The sequence below is a fragment of the Bactrocera neohumeralis genome, chromosome 2 (genome assembly GCF_024586455.1).
Source record: "Bactrocera neohumeralis isolate Rockhampton chromosome 2, APGP_CSIRO_Bneo_wtdbg2-racon-allhic-juicebox.fasta_v2, whole genome shotgun sequence".
Classification (NCBI taxonomy): Eukaryota; Metazoa; Arthropoda; class Insecta; order Diptera; family Tephritidae; genus Bactrocera; species Bactrocera neohumeralis.
The window spans coordinates 16159067-16182013 of NC_065919.1; the positions used below are offsets into that span (position 1 = coordinate 16159067).

At 29.1% G+C, this 22947-nt stretch overlaps 2 protein-coding genes across 13 annotated transcripts in view; one reads left to right on the forward strand and one right to left on the reverse strand.

The window, feature by feature from the left end:
* LOC126751393 (soluble guanylate cyclase 88E) overlaps positions 1 to 22947 on the forward strand; it is a 100390-nt gene that overhangs the window by 11417 nt on the left and 66026 nt on the right. The gene's annotated exons all lie outside the window — the stretch shown is intronic.
* LOC126751394 (uncharacterized) overlaps positions 1 to 22947 on the reverse strand; it is a 32919-nt gene that overhangs the window by 4775 nt on the left and 5197 nt on the right. For 5 of the 10 annotated variants that reach the window (XM_050461626.1, XM_050461627.1, XM_050461623.1 and 2 more), the window contains exons 3-7: positions 21952 to 22164; positions 14848 to 14917; positions 14289 to 14398; positions 4693 to 5028; positions 1746 to 1994 (exon numbers count right to left, since the gene is read on the reverse strand). In XM_050461626.1, the coding sequence (XP_050317583.1) occupies positions 1746 to 1994; positions 4693 to 5028; positions 14289 to 14398; positions 14848 to 14917; positions 21952 to 22164 (978 nt within the window). Of the gene's footprint in view, positions 1 to 1745; positions 2218 to 4692; positions 5029 to 13118; positions 13557 to 14288; positions 14399 to 14847; positions 14918 to 21951; positions 22165 to 22947 lie in introns of those variants that run through there. The other 5 variants (XM_050461630.1, XM_050461628.1, XM_050461631.1 and 2 more) reach the window with 4 other exon arrangements.

The window sequence follows — 22947 nt, forward strand, 5'->3', positions numbered from 1 at the left end:
CAAAAACTTAATTCAATCACTTGACTTATCTTGGTATAACGGGTGATCCAAGCTGATGTGGTTTGATGATTTTGAATTAAAATTTAATCAACTTTGCCACTAGAATATGGAGAGATCTTAAAGAGTACGCCATTAGGTTGACTATTATGAGATCTCCAAAACTTAATTCAGCCACTTGACTTACCTACATATAACGGATGATAAAAGTAGATGCACTTTTTTCAATAGCATTTTTTGACAGATCTCGCCTGAGTCGTGTCAAGCTGTCATGTTATTTTTGTTCAGTATTCTTTGGCATTTCATCATGGAAATATTATACTTACGCCTGAACAGCGTTTACAAATCGTTCAACTTGGTTACGAAAATTCACTTTCTCTAAAGATTGTGTTTCGCGAGTTTGCTCAACTTATGGTCAACATAATCGGCCTACTGAGCGTTCTATTCGCAACACCATCACCTATCTTGAGACGCAGTATTATTTATTAGATAATATTCACGCAGACCGTGGAGACATATTGAATGACTTGGCGCATTTTACGTCGAGATCTTAAATTGAAAGCGTCCAAAATACAGCTTGTGCATAAACTGAAGCCGCTTGACCTTCCCAGGCGACATCGCTTCGCTCTATGTGCTCTTGTAAAGTTTCTAGAAGATCTGATGTTTTCGAGCCACATTTTTTCAGCGATGAGACCCATTTCCGGCTCAATGGGTATGTAAACAAGTAAGAGAAAACAGAACAGTAACAGAAAAAACAATGGTTCGGTGTGGTTTGTGAGCCGGTGGAATCATCAGTACATATTTCTTCCAAAATCTTGCCGGTGAGATTGTTTTTGTGCTATAATAAACGACTATTTGATAGTTGAAATTGAAGCCAGTGATCTCGGCGACATTTGATTTCAATAAGACGGCATAATTTCCTACACATCGCATCAATCAATGGATCTATTGAGAGAACACTTCGTTGGCCGGTCGATTGGCCGTTAGACTTTTTTCTGTGGGAATATGTAATTTCTAAATAAAAATACGGACAATCCCGATTCGTTTCAGACCTTGGAGCAAAACATCAATTTTAAGTTTCTGTTTTTTTTTTCTTTAAAACAGTAGGGAACCTCGAAATGGCTCACCCTTTTCATATGTATGTACATCACATACCCAATGATTTCTGATTGTTTTCATGATGAACTAGTAAAATTAGTTAGAGTATGAAATTTTTTTAATAAAAATGTGTTAGAAATGAATTATTTAGTAGATAGAGAATATGTTAAATTGTGTATATATGCATGTTTAAATAAATCTATATGAAAAGTGTTGCCTTAATGTCAAATAATGTGAGTGCGAACAAATATTGAAATGTAAAAACTCAAAGGTGAGTGTGTTATGAGTGATAAATTCGAGACCTATAAATTTAAAACTTTTTTATCAAAATTTATGAGCTTCGTGTGTATGAATTCGCAAGACTAACTTTGTGTTCTGTTAAATACTATGTGTTGCTAAAATTCTGTTGTGTGTGCTTTAAAATTTTCTGTGTTGTGTGTGTGCTTTGAAAATGTGGGACACATGAGATTTTGTGGTATGCCTTAGGGATGGGTATGTAAACAACAATTTCATATCACAATACAGAACAAAGGGAGAAAAAATCCACTTTATTCAATCAAATACAAATATTGTGCAATAATTGGTAAATACGTAAATAAGTAAATAAAGAGTAAAACTTGTAACTAACTGTAAATGCAACAAATACTTACGGGTCAATGGTCTAGCTGGATGTTTGGACCACAAGTAACGATTCTTCACCGGCGACAAGAACGAGTCGCGTGCAATGGGGCTGGAACCCCTTGGCACGGAGAGGGCGCGTGGCACGGAGAGGGCACGGAGGGGCACCAAATCATCGACATCCCACCAGAAGGGATCGCGTGTGAATGCTGAGATGGGCGCATAAGGATTGGGGTTCAACAAATCCCTGAAGCGATTGCGTGGATGGAAGATGGGAAGTCCTGTTTTTTGTTTGTGGATTTTTTTATTTGTTTATTGTTTGATGTTATTTGTTGTTGTTATATGATTTTATGTTCATGTTTGTTAATGATTTCCATACAATGTTGCATTGTTTTGTTTTTTTTTTTTTATTTTATAGTTTTTTTATTTGGTTTATGTTTTTGTAGTGACAGCGTGATGTTTGCAGTAAGAAGAGTAGAAAGAAAATTTTGTGGTTTTTTTAAACTATAACAATAATTAGCGACGCGTCGTTATGATTTGTTTGTTTTTCATTTTTGGAAAAAACACAGGAAAAAAAGAGAAAAACAATGTTTTAGAACAAAAACTAATATATCGTGAATGGAGGAAATGCACATTTCATATTTTCCATGTGCTTGCTTAAACATACATACTTATATGTATATGTATATATGTACATATTGGCTTCTTTATATGAGCTTCAGGAAAATATATGTAATTTTTTTGGCCAGCGTGTTGGAATGACGGTTTGTGGAAACTTGCCGCTGCTGGGACCCGACACAAATTCATTGATTTTTTCTTTTTTTGCGCTGCGTACAACAAACATATTCACTACAAAAGCAACTAAGAACATTGACTAAGAGCTAGAATTGCTGTTGAAACATACACATACAAATAAAAATTGCGCTTGGCTAAGTTCTTGATTTTTTTCAAAGAAATATGTAGGGAAATGCATGCTTGGACATTTAAGGAAATGTAATAAATGCTTAAATGTTGAAAAAAGTTTTACCAGAAATTTGAAAGAAAACAATAGGGTACTACATGCTTCAGAAAATAACCAAAAATAATAAACAATATGTCCATATATTTAAGCAAGGAAAAAATAATAAAATGGTTTTGTAAAATAATAAAAAAATCTCAAAAATCAAAAAAATTAAAATAAAAAAAAAAACAAGAAAATCTGTAAATTTTTTTTGCACAGAAACAATATATAATACCCTTCAAAAGTATATTTTTTATAGCGTAAAATTCTGCTAAAGGATATATATCTTGATTTTGAGCGGTTGGTTTATATGGCAGCTTTGTGCTCTAGTGATTCGATCTGAATAATATTTTCGGAGATGGTGGCGAAATCTGAGCTGATAATCTATGCTGAATTTCATTAAGACATATTGTCAATTAGAAAAGTTTTCCATACAAGTACTTATTTTTCATTGGTCAGTTTGTATGACAACTATATGCTGTAGTAGACCGATATGAATTATTTTCTCGGGCACTGCAGCGTTGCCTTGAATAATAATCTATGCCGAATTTCGTGAAGATATATTGTAAAATAAACAAGTTTTCCATACATGTACTTGAGTTTGATCTATCAGTATATTCGGCAGCTCTATGCCATAATGGTCCGATCTAAACAATTTCTTGCGGGATTTCAATTTCGGCTAAGATAATAACGCATGCCGCATTTTGTGAAAATATCTTGTCAAATAAAGAAGCTTACCATACAAGGACTTAATACCGATTGTTCAGTTTGTATGGCAGCTTTATGCTATAGTGGTCCAATAATGACAATTTCGGCAAATAGACAGCGTTTTGGTAAAAAAAGGACGTATGCAAAATTTCAGGTACATATCTCTAAAACTGCGGGACTAGTTCGCGTTTTTACAGACGGACCGACGGATAGACGGACATGGCTAAATCGACTCAGCGTGTCACGCTCATCATTTATGTATATATAGGTCTCCGACGTTTCCTTCTGGGTGTTACACACATCGTGGCAAACTTAATATATCCTGTACAGATTATAAAAATGTTTTTTTCAACACATTTAATTTTGCTAAGGAAAAATCTCAAAATTAATTGTCAGTTTACATAATTAAATAAAATATGTATTAAAATATGGAAAACCTAATACTATTAAAATTTTTTATGCAAAATAAAATAACAAAATTTTATAAAAAAAAATAAAACAAATATCACAAATCCAATAATAAAACATTCAAGCGGCGACTAAAACCTTTTGAATAAAATAATAGAAAAGCGAAAAGTAAAATGCCAATTAAACATGAATATTAAAAGATAATGACAATAATTGAAGACAAAAAATGTATAACCATTTCTTGCGCCATTTGCATAATGAAAAAGGTGAAAGGTCACTTTGCCTTGAGGACATCGAAAGCGGTGCAAGCTCACGGCGGGGCATTGTTCGAAAGGCACGAGTTCAATTTAATTACTCTGATGCTATTGGCGCAAAGCACAAAAATATAAATTTCATAAACTCAATTTCACAAATTAATACGTTTTTTTTATCATACTGCCATAACAACTGCCAATTAATATTCAGAAGGTATAAAAATCATAATTTCATGACATTTTCATGCGCACTAAATTTCGGGCTGCCAATTATTCAATTCAATTACTTCAAATGCCGGAAGCGAGGGAAATATTTGAATTCAAAAAAAAAGCAAAAAAATAAAACTACAACAGCAATAACGGCAACACTAGAACCGAATAGAACAAAAGAAGGAATTTTGTTTTGCAACTCATTCGCACAACTCGCCACCCTGCTGTCGCCGCACACCCACTAGGATAGGTACTACCAGCATGCTTATAAGTAGTATGCTAGGAAAGGATATAAGGAGAGATAAAGAGAGAGGGCAATGGAGTGTGACTGTTGGTAGATGGCGACTACAGCTTAGGTGGCGCGGTGAGTGCTCTTTAAGCGCAATCATTTGCTCGTACCATTAGCATCATAGGAGACTTCATTGGGGCGTGGTCCCCAGCGGCCAGCCTTAACGGGAGTGGGACTTGGTGAGCCGGCACGCTCAAAAGTTCTATCAGCTAACTTACTATCAAAGAGTTCATCCAATGGTTCCAACGAGCTGGCACGGAACAATGGCCTGGGTGCCAAGCTGCGTGCACGATCGATCAAGGCTGGTGCCAAGCTGCGTGCGCGTTCAAAAGCAGATGGTGCGCGCGACACGCTTGGTGCGCGGCTCCAGTAGGTTGGTGGTGGCACGTACGGTTCACTGCCAGCACGAGTCCAACGGCCTGGACGTGGTGATGGTGATCGGCGCGCTGCAAAGAGAGAGAGGTTGCGTAAAAGAGGCATGTTAGGAGAGCGAAAAAAAACAACATATAGTCGTTAGCAATTTTTTTGGATAAAATTAATTATATGTGACCTGGTCTACGAAAAGGGGGCTTAGGTGTCAAAAAAAAGGAGAACAATTAGTGAGATAACGAGAAACTGACGATTATTTTTAACAGCTTTTCCCAGAAAACTAGTTTTCGCACGTTAGCCCCCTTTTCGTAGACCAGGTCACATATTTTGTTTTAAAAGGCATAAACAGAAAGTGGAGTGTAGCTCCTAACTGAACTAAAACTACTACATATTATACGAATTGAGACTGTGTTACCAAAGTGCTCCTCATTGTTGTTGTACTAAAATCGTGTTCATGTACCATAAGTGTGTTTAAAGACCGCAAAAACTTAGTTGCTTGGTCACTCTTCTCATTTTTCGTGACCATTATTTTATAATAGCTTTGTCACCTTTAAGGAGCTCTTTTATTTCTCTCGGCTTCCAAAGAAAATATTTGTGGGATAGGTCTCTGTGTTACGGCATCTTACTGGCTAATTGGCTGACAGATCGCAAACAGAGGTCCGTTCCCACGATAGTCGGGTCTCTGTAACCGGAACCGACCCGAATTTTTTTTTTATCAAGTCAAGAAGTGCCAACTTGTCTGAATTCTTCCACTACAACAAGAACAGATACTTGAGTGACTTTTTCAAGGGCGTGACACTCTTAATCGGCAGGGTCATAGCAACATCTACTGGGAGGTCGATCCACAGGAATACATAGTTCACCATATCACTACCCGATATTAAACTTTAGAGCTTCTAACTATTACGATTCTTCTGCAGCACCGGAGAAGCATATTTCAGCATGCGATACTCTTCTACGGCAAGACTTTTATCTTAAACAAGAAACTTAGCAGGGAGTCTAACTCAACCAGCAAACAGCCCTGGCTGTATCTTAAAAGGGAAATACCAAAAATTTCGTTTTTGTGGAACTTGATGAGGACCGTATCTGAAATTGAGCTACACAAATTGCTTACAAGTCTGCTGATTAGTTTGTATCCAAAGAATATAGATATACTATATATATAACAAAGGAGAAAAATATGAACCAAAAATACGTTCTTTTTATCAATCCGGGTCAAATTTGATCAGACGTTAGGAAGCAAGAGTTTCAAATAAACTAATGATATATAATCTCACCAGACAATAAAATACTTCAACGTGAATATTTCTTAGTTTTAACAATCCGGGTCATAATTGATCAGATGTTAGCAAGCAAGATTTCCAATTAGACTAATTATATATAATCGTACAAATCAACAAAATAGTTCTAGGTGAAAATTATTTGTTTTTTGTCTGCCCGGATCAGATTTGATCATGTAAGCAATCATTCCGAATGGACTAATTATAAACCACATCAGATAATAAAAATAGACTGCACGTGGATATTAATTTATATTTTATCAGTCCGGGTCAAATTTGATCAGATGTATGCCAAGAAAGCCAAGATTAATTCTGAGCTCACGAGTTTACTGAAACTAACATCAATTTACTACAATCTCAAGGATGAGTAAGTATGTGCTACACCAACACCAACAGCACGAACTTCCTTACATCGAATTAATATGAAAATTTCCATAAAATTTATGCAATTCTCTGGTTATTTGTTTACACGTATTTCGAAAAGTACTTACGCTTGTATTTTCACAAAACTGCATTCTGCGCCAAATGGAATATGAAGGAACAATATGTTTCATTCTTCATTTCTCATTACCTGCCTGACGAAGCTCTAGTGTTTATTTAATGCAAATCACGAAAGCTTTCATATTGGTAGGGAAACAGTGAAAGTTTTAATATATGCACATGAATTATGACTGCATGTGCTTCAAGTTACCAAAAACCATATGTTGATGGGTAAGAGATACATACTTGCACTTATAATATATATATGTATATAAGAAAATATGCTGCTATAGTGAACTTCTGACCGAGATTATCTCTATACTATAATTTATGTGCTGTGCATTGTCAGTCGAAGCTACCTCTTTTGAGTGCGATGGCTGTCAGCACTCATGAAGATAGACAATTCCTGCCTAATTCCAAAAAATTTGATTCGAAGGAATAGAAATTACGCTAACTATATTCGAAGCTGTAATCTCACTGCTTTCAGAATTCCACAACCAACTTTAAATATCTTATTAAATACATACCAGAATGACTAAGAAAAACCTTTTAACCCTATCTTCCTATCCGAGTAAGATGGTATTAGTTTTATTCGAAGAGAACACAAAATGTCGGCATCTTTTATTCACTTAGTGGTGAGTCTTTACATACCCGCTGCTGTCAAGATAAAGTACCAACATCCAGGTATAAAAACGCCATATAAAACAAATTGAAGAAAATATTTACATTGGTTCCCTTATATGATATAAAGGACACTGCTGTAAAGAAGCCTAAATGTTATATGACGGCTTCATCCGATGGAACCCCCTAGGACTTAATGATATAAACTATTTATAAAACGAACCCATGTTTCATCCAACAACATTACTGCGAAAGTTGCCTTCACTAGCAAGAATATTGGGACCTGTGATAGCTTCTTGGACAATAATAAACGCGCAAAAATTGCTGTTTCATTATATGGATCACTCAGTCCACGAACCAATTGATATTTCTTCTTCTTCAGCCCTAATATTTGAGAAGAATGTGTGGGTAGTTCAAAGTTCAATGGACTCTACTGTCGTTAAATCTGTATAAAATTAAATTTCAAAAGCTAGAGAACTGGTTCGGAATGCAGCTTCCTTCGGGGTATTAAGTCCGACAGAAAAATAACGTTATTGGCTTAAAATTGGTTAGAACCTGCACCGAACTTCTTCTTAAGAAACCACTGTAAAAGCTGCTTCTTGCACTAAATAATATAAACATCTGTGAAGTATTTATCTATTACATTGACGGCCCTATATCCATGTCGTAGTGTTAAAAATTTTGTTCAATCTATATTTCGATGTTGTCATAAAGGCATAGAGGTAGAATAACCTGAACTTCTGAGTAATAATTAATAAAAATTATTAATAAATAATTTAAAGTTTCCACAGTTGAAGAACTCTCTGAGCATTAAATGCATATTTTTCTCAAATAAGATATACATCTTTAACTGGTTCACTTAAAGTATAGTTATTTGTGAAGACTAGTTTTGTAAATTTTAAATATACACTCAATATGTGCCAATCCTCACATGTTGCTGGAAATGTTGCTGCTTTTCTTCTCTCTTCTCTCTACTTTAGTTTTCTCACATATTTGTTTCAATTACTAACTACACATATAAGATAGATTTGCTACGTTTCACCGACGTAACAGAATTTCTGAAAATCCTATTAGACTCTATATGTAAAGCAGTATAAGATCGAAACGCAAACAAGACTCCAAAATAGTTCCAAATAGACCATTTTATATATAATCTTACGAATCAACAAAATAATTCTAGGTGAAAATTTGTTTTTGTTTTATGACAGTCCGGCTCAAATTTGATCATGTAAGCAATCATTCGAAACATACTAATTATAAGTCTCACCAGACAATAAAATACTTCCATGTAAATATTTATTTATATTTTATCAGTCCGGGTCAAATTTGATCAGTTGTATTCCAAGGAAGCGAAGATTAATTCTGATCTTACAAGTTAAATCGAAACACAAACAATCAAAAATTCCAAATAGGCTAATTATATATAATCACCCAAGTCAACAAAATAATTATAAGTGAAAATGTATTTTGTTTTTTGTCAGTCCGGGTCAAATTTGATCATGTCAGCAATCATTCCAAACGGACTAGTTATAAGTCTCACTAGATAATAAAATACTTCTACGTGAATATTTATTTATATTTCATGAGTCCGGGTCAAATTTGATCAGATGTATTCTGAGGAAGCCATTCCAAAAGTACTAATTACAAATCTAACCAGACAATAAAATACTTCTACTTGAATATTTATTTATATTTTATCAGTCCGGCTCAAATTTGATCAGATGTATTCAAAAGAAGCCAAGATTAATTCTGATCTCACAAGTCAAACAGAATAATTTTCGAGTACTTGAAACTAACATTATTTAGAGCTAGTCCTGGTCATTTTTGAACATATGTATTCCAAGAGAGTCAAGATTAATTCTAATCTCACAAGCTACATCGAAGCACAAACAATCTTTGCTAATCCCCACAATGTTTTCTCTACATACTTATGTACATATATAGTACACTGATTTGTATGGTATGTGTCCAACCTACTCTTTTTTCTTTAATAAGGTAAACTGCTATACTCTCTTGTTATCATACTCTCACTCCGTTTATAACTGCTGCTCATTATCTTAATAAATAATCGGATTATTTACTATACATTTATAAGTACTTACCACAACTTCAAAATACACAACTCTACAAAAGGGTCAAAACTAGTGCACCTACATTCCATACTCAAAACCGTTACTTATTCAACAAATAAAAATTAACTGACAATCACAAAGATTGTACACACGAAACAATACACAAAAGGAAGAACTTTACATTTTCGCTTGAGCAAAACAAAAAAAAAAAAAGAAAATGCTTGTGCACCAAAATTCTGACATTACACATAACGGACCAAAAGTACAAAGTGCAATGAGTTGCATTTAATTTGTCGCGTTGAAATCGAATTGTCAACTCAATTGAATGTGTCAGCATACTGACATTTTAAGCAATTTGTGTAGCGTATAAAATATATTTACATTTTTTACTTTTCGCGAAAGAAAAAAACAATACTTTACACATAACGGTCAGTGGGTGACAGAGCGTGTGCGCTTGACTTTTGTGTTTCCAAAAATGGAGTAAGAAGCTGTCAATTGGTGCACGAAAGTGGGCGGTTGGTCACGCTGTCAAACAAGCCGCTCAATCAACATGGAATTGAGATATTCAATTTGTGTGTGTATGAAAATTACAAAGGAGGGAAGTGGCTTTACATAGATAATCAGCAGTTTTGCTGCGCTTTCTTTTGCTTCTTTATGTTTACAATTCTTTTTTTTTTTTTGTTTTTGTATTACTTTACAAATTTCAACAATTTACAACAAAGTACAAAAACACATTAAACAATTTTTTATGCTTCAACGCGTTTGTGCAATATTAAAAAAAATTACATTTGTTCATACTTTAATATGCTTTTTTCGTTAAATATTTCATTTTCTGATGTTTTTGTGTTAATTTTTTCAATAATAATAATATTTGTATATACTTCGCTTGAGTTGTTCTCATTTTATTCTTGGGATTAGAATTATATTCGCAGTATTTACAGGCGAATGCACAATGCATGATTTTGTGTATTGGTTTGCACGTTAATTTCGATTTATTTACATTAAATAAGTTGATTTAGTTGAGTTAAGGAATGTATAAGGAGGACGAAGTACGATTTACGAAACGAAATCATACAGCATTACAGACAGATAGATAAAGTACAGCAAATGAAAAGTAAGTCTAATAAAATATAAATGATAAGTGAGCAAAATTAACAATTAAAGTACAAAAAAATATTAAAAATAAATAAAATTAGTCAATAATGTAGAAACAAAAATTTATATAAAAATATTAAAAATAATTAAAAATTAGTAAATAATGGAGAAAATAAAGTGTATAAAAAAATATATGAAATTGAAATGAAATTAAAAGTATTTTGTTGCTGGAAAAAATCAACCCACTACAAGTGAAGTGAAGTTCAAAATCCAAAATCCGTGTCACTTGATGGTGAGGATAAAGAAAACAAAAGTTTTTGATTACTTTTTTTTGTTAAATAAATGATTTATTTAGACTTGCATTATATGATTTTTCTGTTTTGTTTTGTTATGTTAGAATAATTCTTAGATATGTATTTCTTATTTTGTGATTGTTTTTTGGTTTTTTTTTTTTGTTTGTACTATTGTTAAAATAATAACGATTATTTCTTCTATTATTTTTTGGCTTTGTATATGATTGTTGTTGTTCAATAGCACTTCTTGGCTTTGAGAGATTATCAAGAAGCTGCCACTATTCGCTCCCAATACGCTAATCAAATCCAACCAATCAGCGCCCGGCATTGCTCTTTTGTGACTTTTGTGAACGCTCTCAGTACTAATAAAGTATAAAGTGGCGCTCATAGCAAATCTATCAATAAGCATTTCGAGTGCCCAGTTTTACCCGTAACTTCGCCAACTTTCTGATTTTTATTTTTCTAATTTCCTTATCGTTATCCACTATTACTTCTGTTTTAATTTATTCTCAAAAAGCCCTATCTTTCACTTCAATATTTTAGGTTTTCTTCAAACGTCTGCAAAAGTTCTTTCAAAACCAATTTAGTTTAAAAGCTTTATTGCTAACGCTTTATAAGCTTAGTAATATACTGAAAGCTTTACTATTCTGCTTCTCTACAACTTTCTTCTTTTAACTATTTATTCCATTTTATAATCTGATTAACTTTCTTTTAGTGATTGCTTTGCACTCTCGTTATCCTCTTAGCAATTGTGCTCCTTTTTCATTTTCTTTTAATTTTTTGAAAGCTCCTCTCAGTAATATCGCTCTCAGTTCCTGCTCTTCACCACGATTTGAACTGGTATTAAGCTTATTTAATGCGCTACTTAGTTAAAATAGTATTTATTTAGTAAATATAATGAATTCATGATATGTAGCGTTCTGGACTTCAATTGAAAATTAAAAACAAAAATTACATTAAAACTTTTGTAAAAAATTTTAAATATCAATAATCGTTTTACTTTTTTTTAATTTTTTTTATTTATTTAAAAAAAATAAAATTTATTAATTTTTTTATATTCTATAGAGTTTTTGTTATATTTTAGATAAATTTTTTTAATTTTTGTTTATAAAAATAAAAAAATTTTTGATGTTATAAAAATAAAATATTATTATTAAAAAAATATTTTTTTTCTTAATCAATTTTTTTTGGTATATTTTATAAATACTTCTTTGCACTAGGTTTAATTTTTTTAATTTTGAAAATACTTAAAAAAATTAATTAAAAAAATTAAATTTTTTTTTATAAAAATAAAATATATTTTTTAATTTTTTTTATTTGTATTTACACAAAAAATTGTTTGTTATATTTTACATATTTTTTGTTATACTTTAAATAAAAAATTTAAATTCTTTTATTTTATTTTTTTGAAAAATATTTTTTTATTTTTTTATATCTTATATATACTTCTTGTACTAGTTTCATTATATGTTATTTTAAAAAATATTTTTCATAAAAAAACAAAATATACAAAAAACTTAAAATTTTTGTTTATAAAAAACAGACATATGTATTTGTATTTATATTTACAAAAAAATTGTTTTTTTAATTTTATATATTCTGTATTATATTTTATATAAAAAATTTAAATTTTTGTTTGTAATAATAAAAAAATATTATTCGAAAAATATACTTTGTTATGTTTTATATGAAAAATTTAAATTTTTCTTTATTTTTTAATTTTTTTTTCTTATTTTCGGTTAGATTTTATGCATACTTTATTGTGCTTGTTTCATTATATATAATTTTTAAAAAATATTATTCCAAAAATAAAATATATTAAAAAAAATAAGGTTTGTTTATGAAAAAAAATCATTTTTTATTTATATTTGCAAAAAAATTCTTTGCAATATTTTACACATTTTTTGTTATATATAAAAAAATATTTATCAAAAAAATGTGTGATATTTTATATAAAAAATTTAAATTTTTGTTTTTTTGTTTTGGAAAAATAATGTTTTTTATATATACTTTTTGAAAATAAATAAATTTTTATTTCAAAATCAGCACTGTTGAAAATCAGTATATTATTTCTTATATCGAAAAGCCCGCACTTTTCTTGCCACATTTCAATTGAAGTCCATAACATTCACAATTAATTTATTATATTATTGCGTTTAGTTGTTGTTAAATGATTAATAAATATATTTCATTAAAATATATTAAATAAAAACTATTTTGGTTTGGGGTTTTTTGGTTTTATTATAATTTTAATGAAGCTTTTAAATCAGTTTTTTCTCTCATCCTACTTCATCGTTACCAACTAAATATAAGATATGTAAGTAAGTAAGTTTTTGTTTGGTTCAGTATTTATTCTTTAAATTTAAAGTAAACATATGTTTTATGACGTTAAATACAATGAAACATTTAACGAATTTCTGCTTGTTTGCTTTGCATTTCTCTTTAAACTTATTTAGTCGCTTTGATCTTAGATCTTTTTGCTTGCGCTACTTCACTCAGACTAATGTTTGAATGTAAGTTTGTGTATACAATTAGTCATTTCGCTATTTATTCAGAGATATGTGTATATATGTATGTGTAATTTTAATTTAAACATTTACAGACAAAAAAAGTTGTAATGCCAAGACTACGTTAATTTAAAAATTCATTTAAAATTTAATTGTATTGTTGTAAACGCTAGCGTATTTTTCTGTGCAGTATAGAACTTTTGTGCAGCTGTGTAGATTTGCTAGCGAAAATTGGCTATTTGCTCAAATATTTCGTGCTGCAAATATAACAATTAAAATATAGAAAGAAACATACATATTTTATGAAAATATTAGCAAAAATAGTTCGCTTACGCAAAAAATTACAAAAACATTAAATATATATTGTATATACCATGTGAGACGCCAATTAGTTAATAGTAGTGGTAGTAGTATTACATATATGTACAGGTGTTTGCATAACTCATTGCCTAGTGTGCGCTCACTCGACTACTTTCACTTACATACATACATAAATAAATAGTAATAATTTTCCTATTAAAATTTTGCCATATTTTCATACATACATATCTCGAATAAAGTTTGCCAATTCTTTCAATTATTTCGCAACTTTCGCTGAGTGAGCAGTACTAAAATGTTTATGGTATAGTTTTCGGTATAGCTGTTATTGTGCTTAATTGAATTTGAAAAAATTCTTTTCGGTGTAGAGGATTTGCGAATGCATTTGTTGTAATTCTTCATTTTTATCACTCTTTACGCTATTTGCTTCGTGTTTACAATATTTGCAATTATCTACATGTAATTCGTTAAATATCTTTATCAAATTGTTTGCTTCGTTTGAATTTTTTCTTATAAATTTTGTTCGTTTTACTTATTTTTTTTTTTTTGATACTTGTAAATATTGTTGTTGTGTATTTTGTTACGCTTTGTTGTTGTTTAATTTTTAGTAGAGTATATATATTTTCTGGTTGTTGTTGATTTGTTGTAACTTAAAATTTACAGTTCCTTACCCTTGTTGAGTTCTTGGAGCAGCTTATCCTCTGGCTCGTATTCCAAAGGCACCAAAGCGTTTGGTGTGTATGGCTTGTCCTTCAAGTAGAGACCGTAACGAGATGGGTATCTGCAATGAAGGAGGGGAATTTTTTTCATTGAAAAATCGTAAAATAATTTCCAAGAATTGAATAAAGAGTACAAGTGAAATAGATAAGCAGATTTACTTTATAGTAAAACGAGAAATTATTTCTATGAATGGGTGCTTCATGAGCAAAGAAGCGGAGGAAAGCAAGTTTTATTTAACATAACCTCATAAAGCAACGCAAGTAGAATAAAGCTTGTAGTCTTAATACGCTTTATTGCATTTCTGCTCTACTATGTGCGTTGAGTAAGCAAACTATTTGCATAATTATTATACCAACGTCTAAAATTTACCGCGTTTATAAAGTTTAAATTGATATACTATAGTTGTTTCTTTTTTATTGATAAATTACAACTCTTGCTTGCGTTAAATTTTTATTTTTTTACATATCTTATATATATGAAAATATATATATATTTTTTCCGACGACTCACCTGCGTTCGATTTCTTGCATGCGCTTCAAGTGATCATTCCAAGCCCTCTCTGCGTCGTAGTTGGCTGGAACTAGAATAAAAGTCGAACACAAATTAATATTGAAATATAGTTTTTGTAGAAGCATAAATATTAAAAAATAAATAAAAGTGGCTTACAGTGAAAATAGTAAAGCATTTAGACGCGAAATCTCATTAGCAAATAAAATCCATGGCAATACATACAACGATAAGCAAGAGAGCATAGGTGAAATTGCAGAAGCATTTTAAAGCATGTGTCCAAGCAGAAGCGGTTTGAAAGAATGGCAAGAGATAATTTGAAAAAATATATTATTTAAAATTGTGATTATTGTAAATAACATTTTTAAAAATATTTTTTTTTAATAACGTGATGGAAAATTATACATAAATTAATATAAAATTAATAGAAAATTACATGATACAAATTGTATAAAAATGAATTATTATCGAAAATTATAAATTAAATTAAATAAAAAAGTTGTATAAAATAAAATCTATATGGTAGATATTATAAATAAATATGTGTATTTGGTTGGAAAAATGTTTATTACCAAAAACTAAATAGCAAAAAAAAAACTAACTAATTATACATTTTTTAAAATATTTAATTAATAATTTTATAAAATTAATTAAAAAAATTTAAATAAAAAAAATTAATTATTAAATAAAACTAAATATTAACGTAAAATAATTATTAAATATAATACCTATTTATGTAGTGATACCTCAATACAATTAAGTAAAAAAATTGATTAATTAATAAAATTAATGAAATAAATTTATAATATCATATATAATATTGTATATTAATTAAATATAAAATTAATAATGCAGAAAACACTAAAAATTATATAAAATTATTAAAAACATACCAGCAATACTTTATTATAATTAATTAAAAATTTTAATTAATTTAAAAAAGTTAATAAACTAAACTTTCAATTTTAAAACAAAAAAAAAAAATAAAAAAAACATTATTTATAAAATTAATCAATTAATTTAAAAATGCTTTATGTATTAATAAAAAAATTAATTATATAAAAAAAAAATAAAATGAAACAATACAAAAAAAACTAAAATTAAAAAATACAAAATGAAAATACAAATGAATTTTTAAAATTAATAAACTAAATTTTAAATTTAATATATAATAATTTATATTAATTTAAAACTACATTATACGTTATATATTAACAAAAAAAATTATTAATAAAATTGTTAAATGAACTAAAAATATTTTTTGAAATATAAAACAAATGCAATAAGTTCTACTTATTTTACCAATGAATTTTTAAAATTAATAAACTAAATTTTAAATTTAATATATAACAATTTATATAAATTTAAAACTGCTTTATATATAAAAAAAAACAAAAATAATTCAAAAACTAAAATTAAAAATAAAAAAATTAATTTATAAAATTAATTAATGTATAATTTATTTTAATTTAAAAATTAATAAAAAATTTAATAATACAAAAAACACTAAAAAAATAAATTAAATTAAAAAAAATAATTTATAAAATTGATAAACTAAATTTATAATTTAATATAAAAAAAATTATTTTCATTTAAAAATACATTATGTATTAACAAAAAAAATTACTAATAAAATTATTAAATGAACTAAAAGTATTTTTTGAAATATAAAACAAATGCAATATGTTCTACTTTTTTAAATATATAGGTATATATGTATATATAATGTATATGATATAAAAATAAGAAATTTTATAATTATTACTTTTCTCCCTATTTTTTTTTATTTTTAAGGAAAAGTGATAAAAATATGGTGATGTTTTAATAAAAATTATTTTTAAACTGACGAGATAGCACAAGAAGAAATTATTAGCACTTAATTAAATTAATTCTCCTAATTATACTACAGTTATTATTATTTTTTTTTTTTGCTTTTTTTATGGTTTTAAATTTAATTTGCTTAAATAAATAAAAATTAATAAATCAGAAGGAAATATTTGAACTTTTTACATTCAGATTTTCCTATTTGAAATTAAAAATTGTATTTAAAATTTATTTTGAACTTTTTTACTAAATCATTTGAAAGATATTTCGAACTTTTTATAGTGTGCGTCCTTCAAATAATTCGTTTGTATTATGATATGACGAAATGCAATAAAGAATCAAATGATACCACGAATTCATTTAAGTTGCGCACAAAAACCCGATGCAGAACATCACACACATACATACTTATATGATAAGATATGTTTATGTAAACATGAGCGTAAAACAAGTGTGTAAACAAGCGCGAAAATGCAATGGCGCTGAATGCATGAAAATGAATATGCAAATACAGGTGTAGGTGTGTACGTGAAAATAACTGGCAATCGGATTGCACACAAGTAACTTCAGCCATTCGTCATTTCTAAGAATTATTTAATTAAAAAACAAATTGCTTGTAAAAAATTCAGAAATTGCATAAGTCACTCTCATTTCATTGCAAATATTAATAAGGGTGGAGAATATATAATTTCCTTTTTTAAAATTAACCACAACGAAATAATTTAACATGAGAAATTAATTTTGCAAAATAAAATGGATAATAATTTAAGAAATTCAATACTTGAAATATGAAAAAAATACCTGTTTACAGAGCAAATTTACAGTTGAGTAACTCAAAGCGCTTTCGTAGCAGAAACATGATGCAGCTTGTCTAAGGTCTGTACCTATACGTGTTTGGACACGCCTACACAGTGCAGAGTATTGTAAAAGTAGAGCATGCGAAAGGTCAAATAACACAGTATATTTATACTGTCAAAAGCCCTGAGTAGCTTTGTAATCAGTTAATCATCTAACATAAGCGCCTTCTCCAAAAATTCTTCTACAAATTTACATACACATGTATATGTATGTATATCTTGAGTTTATGCTGCCAAAAAACTAGCAGTCGCAATAAAACACTAGCTAACTAACATTGCATTTAACATTTTATTAAGAACAATAACACAATTAACGCATTAACATTGAAAACTGTTGAACGGTTAAACTCAAATTGGATTTCTAAGATTCTTTTTATTTGAATACTTAAATTTATTCAACAAATTGTACAATAAATAGTATAAAATTAAATGAGTACTATAAATTTTTGTAAATATTTATTTATTTTTTTTTTGATTTTTTTTTTAATTTTTTCAAATTTTCTTTTTTTCATTTTTGTAATTCTCAGTTAGAATCTTTTAAAGTAGTTATTTGAATATATTCTGTTCTAAAACCAGATCATACAATTTATACAGGCTCTATGTGTTGTTTGTGTATTGTTTATTTGTTTTTGTTTGTTTTCGAGAAAAATAGAGAGAAAAAAAGACAATTTTGCATTACATTTATGTACTAAAAATTGTGTAGATTTGGTTTGAGAAAATTTATTAATTATTGCAACTTATTATTTCGCTATGAAAGGTGGATAAACCCAATACCAAATTCGTATAATTTACTAAGAGGCTGCTTTGATTAGCCAGTCAATGTTCTCCATTTAATAACCTACTCTCTTCTCAAAATATATATATGTTGGATTATATATAAAATGGTACCTCATTAAATATACTATAATGCATTATATGCTCTAACAATTTCATTATGCCAATATATGTAATTTATACCAGTTGTTTGTTCGATTTAATACGCTCGAATGTTTGACGAATCGAAGATATTTAATAAAAATAATTGAAAATACTATTAGGTCAGGTTAAACTGGTAGGCTATTAAGCCACGCTTAGACCAGTTGTATTATTAGCGACAAAATAATTTATATCAGTTGTTTGTTCGAATCGCTATCCTTGAGTGTTAGGCGAATCGAAGCAAGTTAATAAAAAAATTGAAAATACTATTTGGTTCCAGTTAAGCTGACTTCGACCAGTTTTTAATTTATACCAGTTGTGTGTTCGATTCGCTACTTTTGAATATAGGACGAAACGAAGACAGTTAATAAAAAAATTTAAAAAAAAACTATTAGGTCAGGTTAGGATGGTAGGCTAATAAGCCACATTTAGACCAGTTTTGGTACTTAGTGATGAAATACTATTATAAGAGAATATAAACGAGTTAATATAAAACTAATTGCAATTTTGTTCAGAAAATTTGACTTTCTGGTGGTTGGAAATGGTCAGTCAACTAGGCTTAACAAATTATTTATTTAAAGTTATATGTTTTTTTGAGGTTTTATAGGATATTTTATGAAAATTTTTAATACTTTTTTTTTTGTTTGAAAACACAATAAATCCAATAATGCCGTAATGTAAAATTCTTTAAAACTTTTTTTTTAACTTTTTTCGAATACTACCTACCAAATTCTGTGCGTACTGTACTAATTTAATCATACTACTGAAGTGTCTTACCGCGATCCTACAACCAATAACGTTTATACCTCTCCTGTTACCTTGTACCAACGCTTCCAACCATACTTTAAACATATGTAAATATGTATGCAAACACTTAACCTGATATAATTCGCTTTCTTAAAGTGATGCGACAAAAGGTTCAGACATATAATTTTAATCATAACATGTTATCCTAAGTATACATATGGACGTAAATATTATATGTCAATTCTTATGCACATAAATATGTACAGGAAAAGCCACCACATATTGGCAATCAAAGCAAACACCCACAAACGCTGCCGGTTATTTGATAACAAAGCTGAAGGCGAATTGCCAAAATGCAAAGAAAGCCGAAGACATGTTGTCTATACATATAATGTACATATATATGAATATGTTTGAATTGGAAAAATAAGGATTGTTGTGCGTACAAATTATTGAAGTATGTACATATGTACATATATACACAGTCAGTACATATGTGTGTATATAAGTAGGAAATGGAAACCTATCAAAGCTTTCCACGTAGCTGCTATTGTTCATTATATTGTTGTTGTATTTGTTGTAGCAAAGCCAAATGTTTATTGAATTTTCGAACTGTTTTTCTACATAGCTATGCACATATTGGCTTGAAAGTCGGCACTCTGCAGGAAAAATTGAGCAAAATTTTATATTTAGGTGTGCGTTGGAAGGTTTCAGAATGCCAGCAGTCCCGAAAAAAGTAAATGTTGATGTTTATGATTATATATGTATATAAATATGTTATATAATATGATATTCGTATATATTGTAACTAATATATATGTGTGAGAAAAATTTGCAGCACATCAATGGTGGAGCAATACTCACACTGTGAGTCTCACATATCAACACATACGTATGCAAAGTTGTAGGCGTATTTGTTTACTGCTCATACCGTTATGCGCTAAAAACACTAAACTGACGTAATTCGCCAAGGGGCTATTTTTATAAAAATTAAATAATATTTGTGCAAGTTAATACCTGCTGACACGACGCAGCAGCGTCGATAACACAGAGACGACATATTTTACTTACTTATTTTTGAAAGCTAATTTAAAGTTAAAATAAAAAAACAGTATTTTGTATCTACTTAGTTTTCAATTTTATTTTTGAACGAAATTTTTTAGATTTTTTTTAAATAAATTTTTTTTAATTTTATTTTTGAATAAAATTTTTTTAGATTTTTTTTAGTTTTATCTTTGAAAAATTTTACTTTATTTTATTTAATTTAATTTTGTTATTTAATTTTTTTTTTCAACTTAATTTGTAGGTGACACTGAAATTGCTGTGTTGGCCAAGTGGACGAATCTTGCCAACTCGCAACACCTCTGAGGTGTTGCAAATATTTCTTGTATGACGCATGCAATGTGTCATTAAAATTGACCAAGGTTTTTGCAGTGAACGATGAATCGACAAGCGACCACAGTATGCGAGCAATTTGCATGAAAATCACAATCACAAATGAAACGAAAATGCAATGAATTTGTGCGCGTATATGTAGTATATGTAACTGTTAAAACATGGCATAAATATGTATTTGCTTTTTGATTGCGCAATATTGTAATGAGCATTAACACGTTGACGGCTATGAATTCGCTGCTGTACAAGTTCAAGTTGCCGATGATGCGTGATGAGATGGCATTTAATTGAATAATAATTAATAAAATATAATTTAATGAAATAAGCCAAAATTGTAGACAATAACTTTTTGGAAATCAAAAAAAAACTTAAATTTTTTAGGGATGTGCCAACAATTCTATGTATTAAGATATTAATAATTTTGAATTCGTTTAATATTAACAAAACAATTAAGCAATGAAAATATAAAATAATTTAAATTAACAAAAAAGTCGACTTTTATCGATAATTTTTTTTTCAAATCAGTATACCAGTATTTTCAAAAATATTTGAACATAAAAAATTTGGTACCGCAGCATAAATTCAAATAAAACGTGTTTCTAAAATTTTTTAAATATGCAATTACATAAAAAAGTCGACTTTCATCGATAAATTTCTTTTTTAAATTAGCATAACAGTATTTTCAGAAATATTTCAGCATAAAAACATGGTAGCTGAGCATAAATTCAAATAAACGCGTTTATACAAAATTTTAAATATGCAAATAAATAAAAAAATCGAGTTTTATCGATAATTTTTTTTTCAAAACAGCATACCATTATTTTAAAAATCTGATACGTAAGCATAATTTTGTACTAACTGAATTTATTAAAAATTTTAAATTTGTAGTTATATAAAAAGTCTAATTTTATCGATATTTTTTTATCAACATAGCAGTCTTTGCGAAAATATTTGAGCAATCAATATGATACTTTATATGTAATCGAAAACAAATTTTATCGTTAAATTTGCTTTTCTAATCGATATAGCGGTAATTTCAGAACTGAATTGCGCGTAACTTGAATTGAAAATGATTATATTATGTAAAAATTACTACCATTTTTAATCAGAATAAAAATTTATCGAACAAATTTAATTATCGACATTCGATATAAAATAAATTTTAAACTTTGAGAGCAAATATTTCGATTTTGGACGCTTAATTCGAGAAATAAAGAAATGGCTCTTTTACTTAAGGCTCCAACCCTCGAAAAAACTTTAACTTTAATAAATCGACTTTTTTGCCAGCACATCCCTCTTGACTACATTTGTAAATATTTTGAATAAAACAAGGTAAACAAAGCTATTGGAAATTTTCGCCAACACTTACTTGTTCTGCTGTAGTGATGATCATAGATGGCACGTGGCGAGTAGCCATAGGTGTCTCTGCTCACTGGCAAGTATCTGTAGCCATGCGACTGCACACGCTCGTTGGCAGTGGCGGGTTCATCGAAGATGCTCCTGTATGTGGCTGGCGAGTCCAAGTACGAGCTGTATGGACGGCTGACGCGTGGTGTCTCATGAGCACGGATGTCTTCGGATCCTAGAAACGGCAAATATAAACGAAAAAATTAAAATTAAACTTTTGCTAAATTGCATCTAAAGTAGTTCGTTTAAGATTCTTATAATCAGGTTTTGATGTAAACTATTTCGTGTTTGTATTTGTTGGTAATTATACGCAACATGTACTTGTTCAAAACGTTAAATAATAATGTGATTATTTTCGAAATTAAATATTTTAAATATTCGAAAAATTAACAGTTCAGCAGTTTAAAAAATGAACTTCGAAAAACTTTAAATTCTCAAAAATTATGAACATCGAATAACTAAAAATTCTGCCTTTTAAAAAATGCAATGTAAATTAAAGTGTTTTCTTATATTCATGAAACCTATATCAGAAGTTACGATTCATAACTTTATCTAGTGAACCCTCACAAGCAGGTCAAGACCAAATATGTTTATCCAAACTCATTTCCTTAATGTTTGTATTACTCAAAAGATTTAACACTATTACATTGACGCATATTTGTGAACTCAGAAAATCGCACAAAAACAATTAATAATCCAAAATAAGCACGTAGAGACCCATTATTTTCTAGTGTAAATCTCTTAAATTTACTCAAGTGAAATTGACATTCTCAGCTGTTTCGATGCGTCTGCTGAATATCTATAGATTGCTTTGTAACGCATTGCCTTTACAGGTTGCTTGTTGTTTTTGTGCTTGCTGAAGTTGCATTGCAAGTATTCATTTGCGTTTAAAGTGCTTTCGAAATCATTTTCTAATTTCGAACTTCAAATTTTCGAAATTAGTTTTTATAAGTTTTTA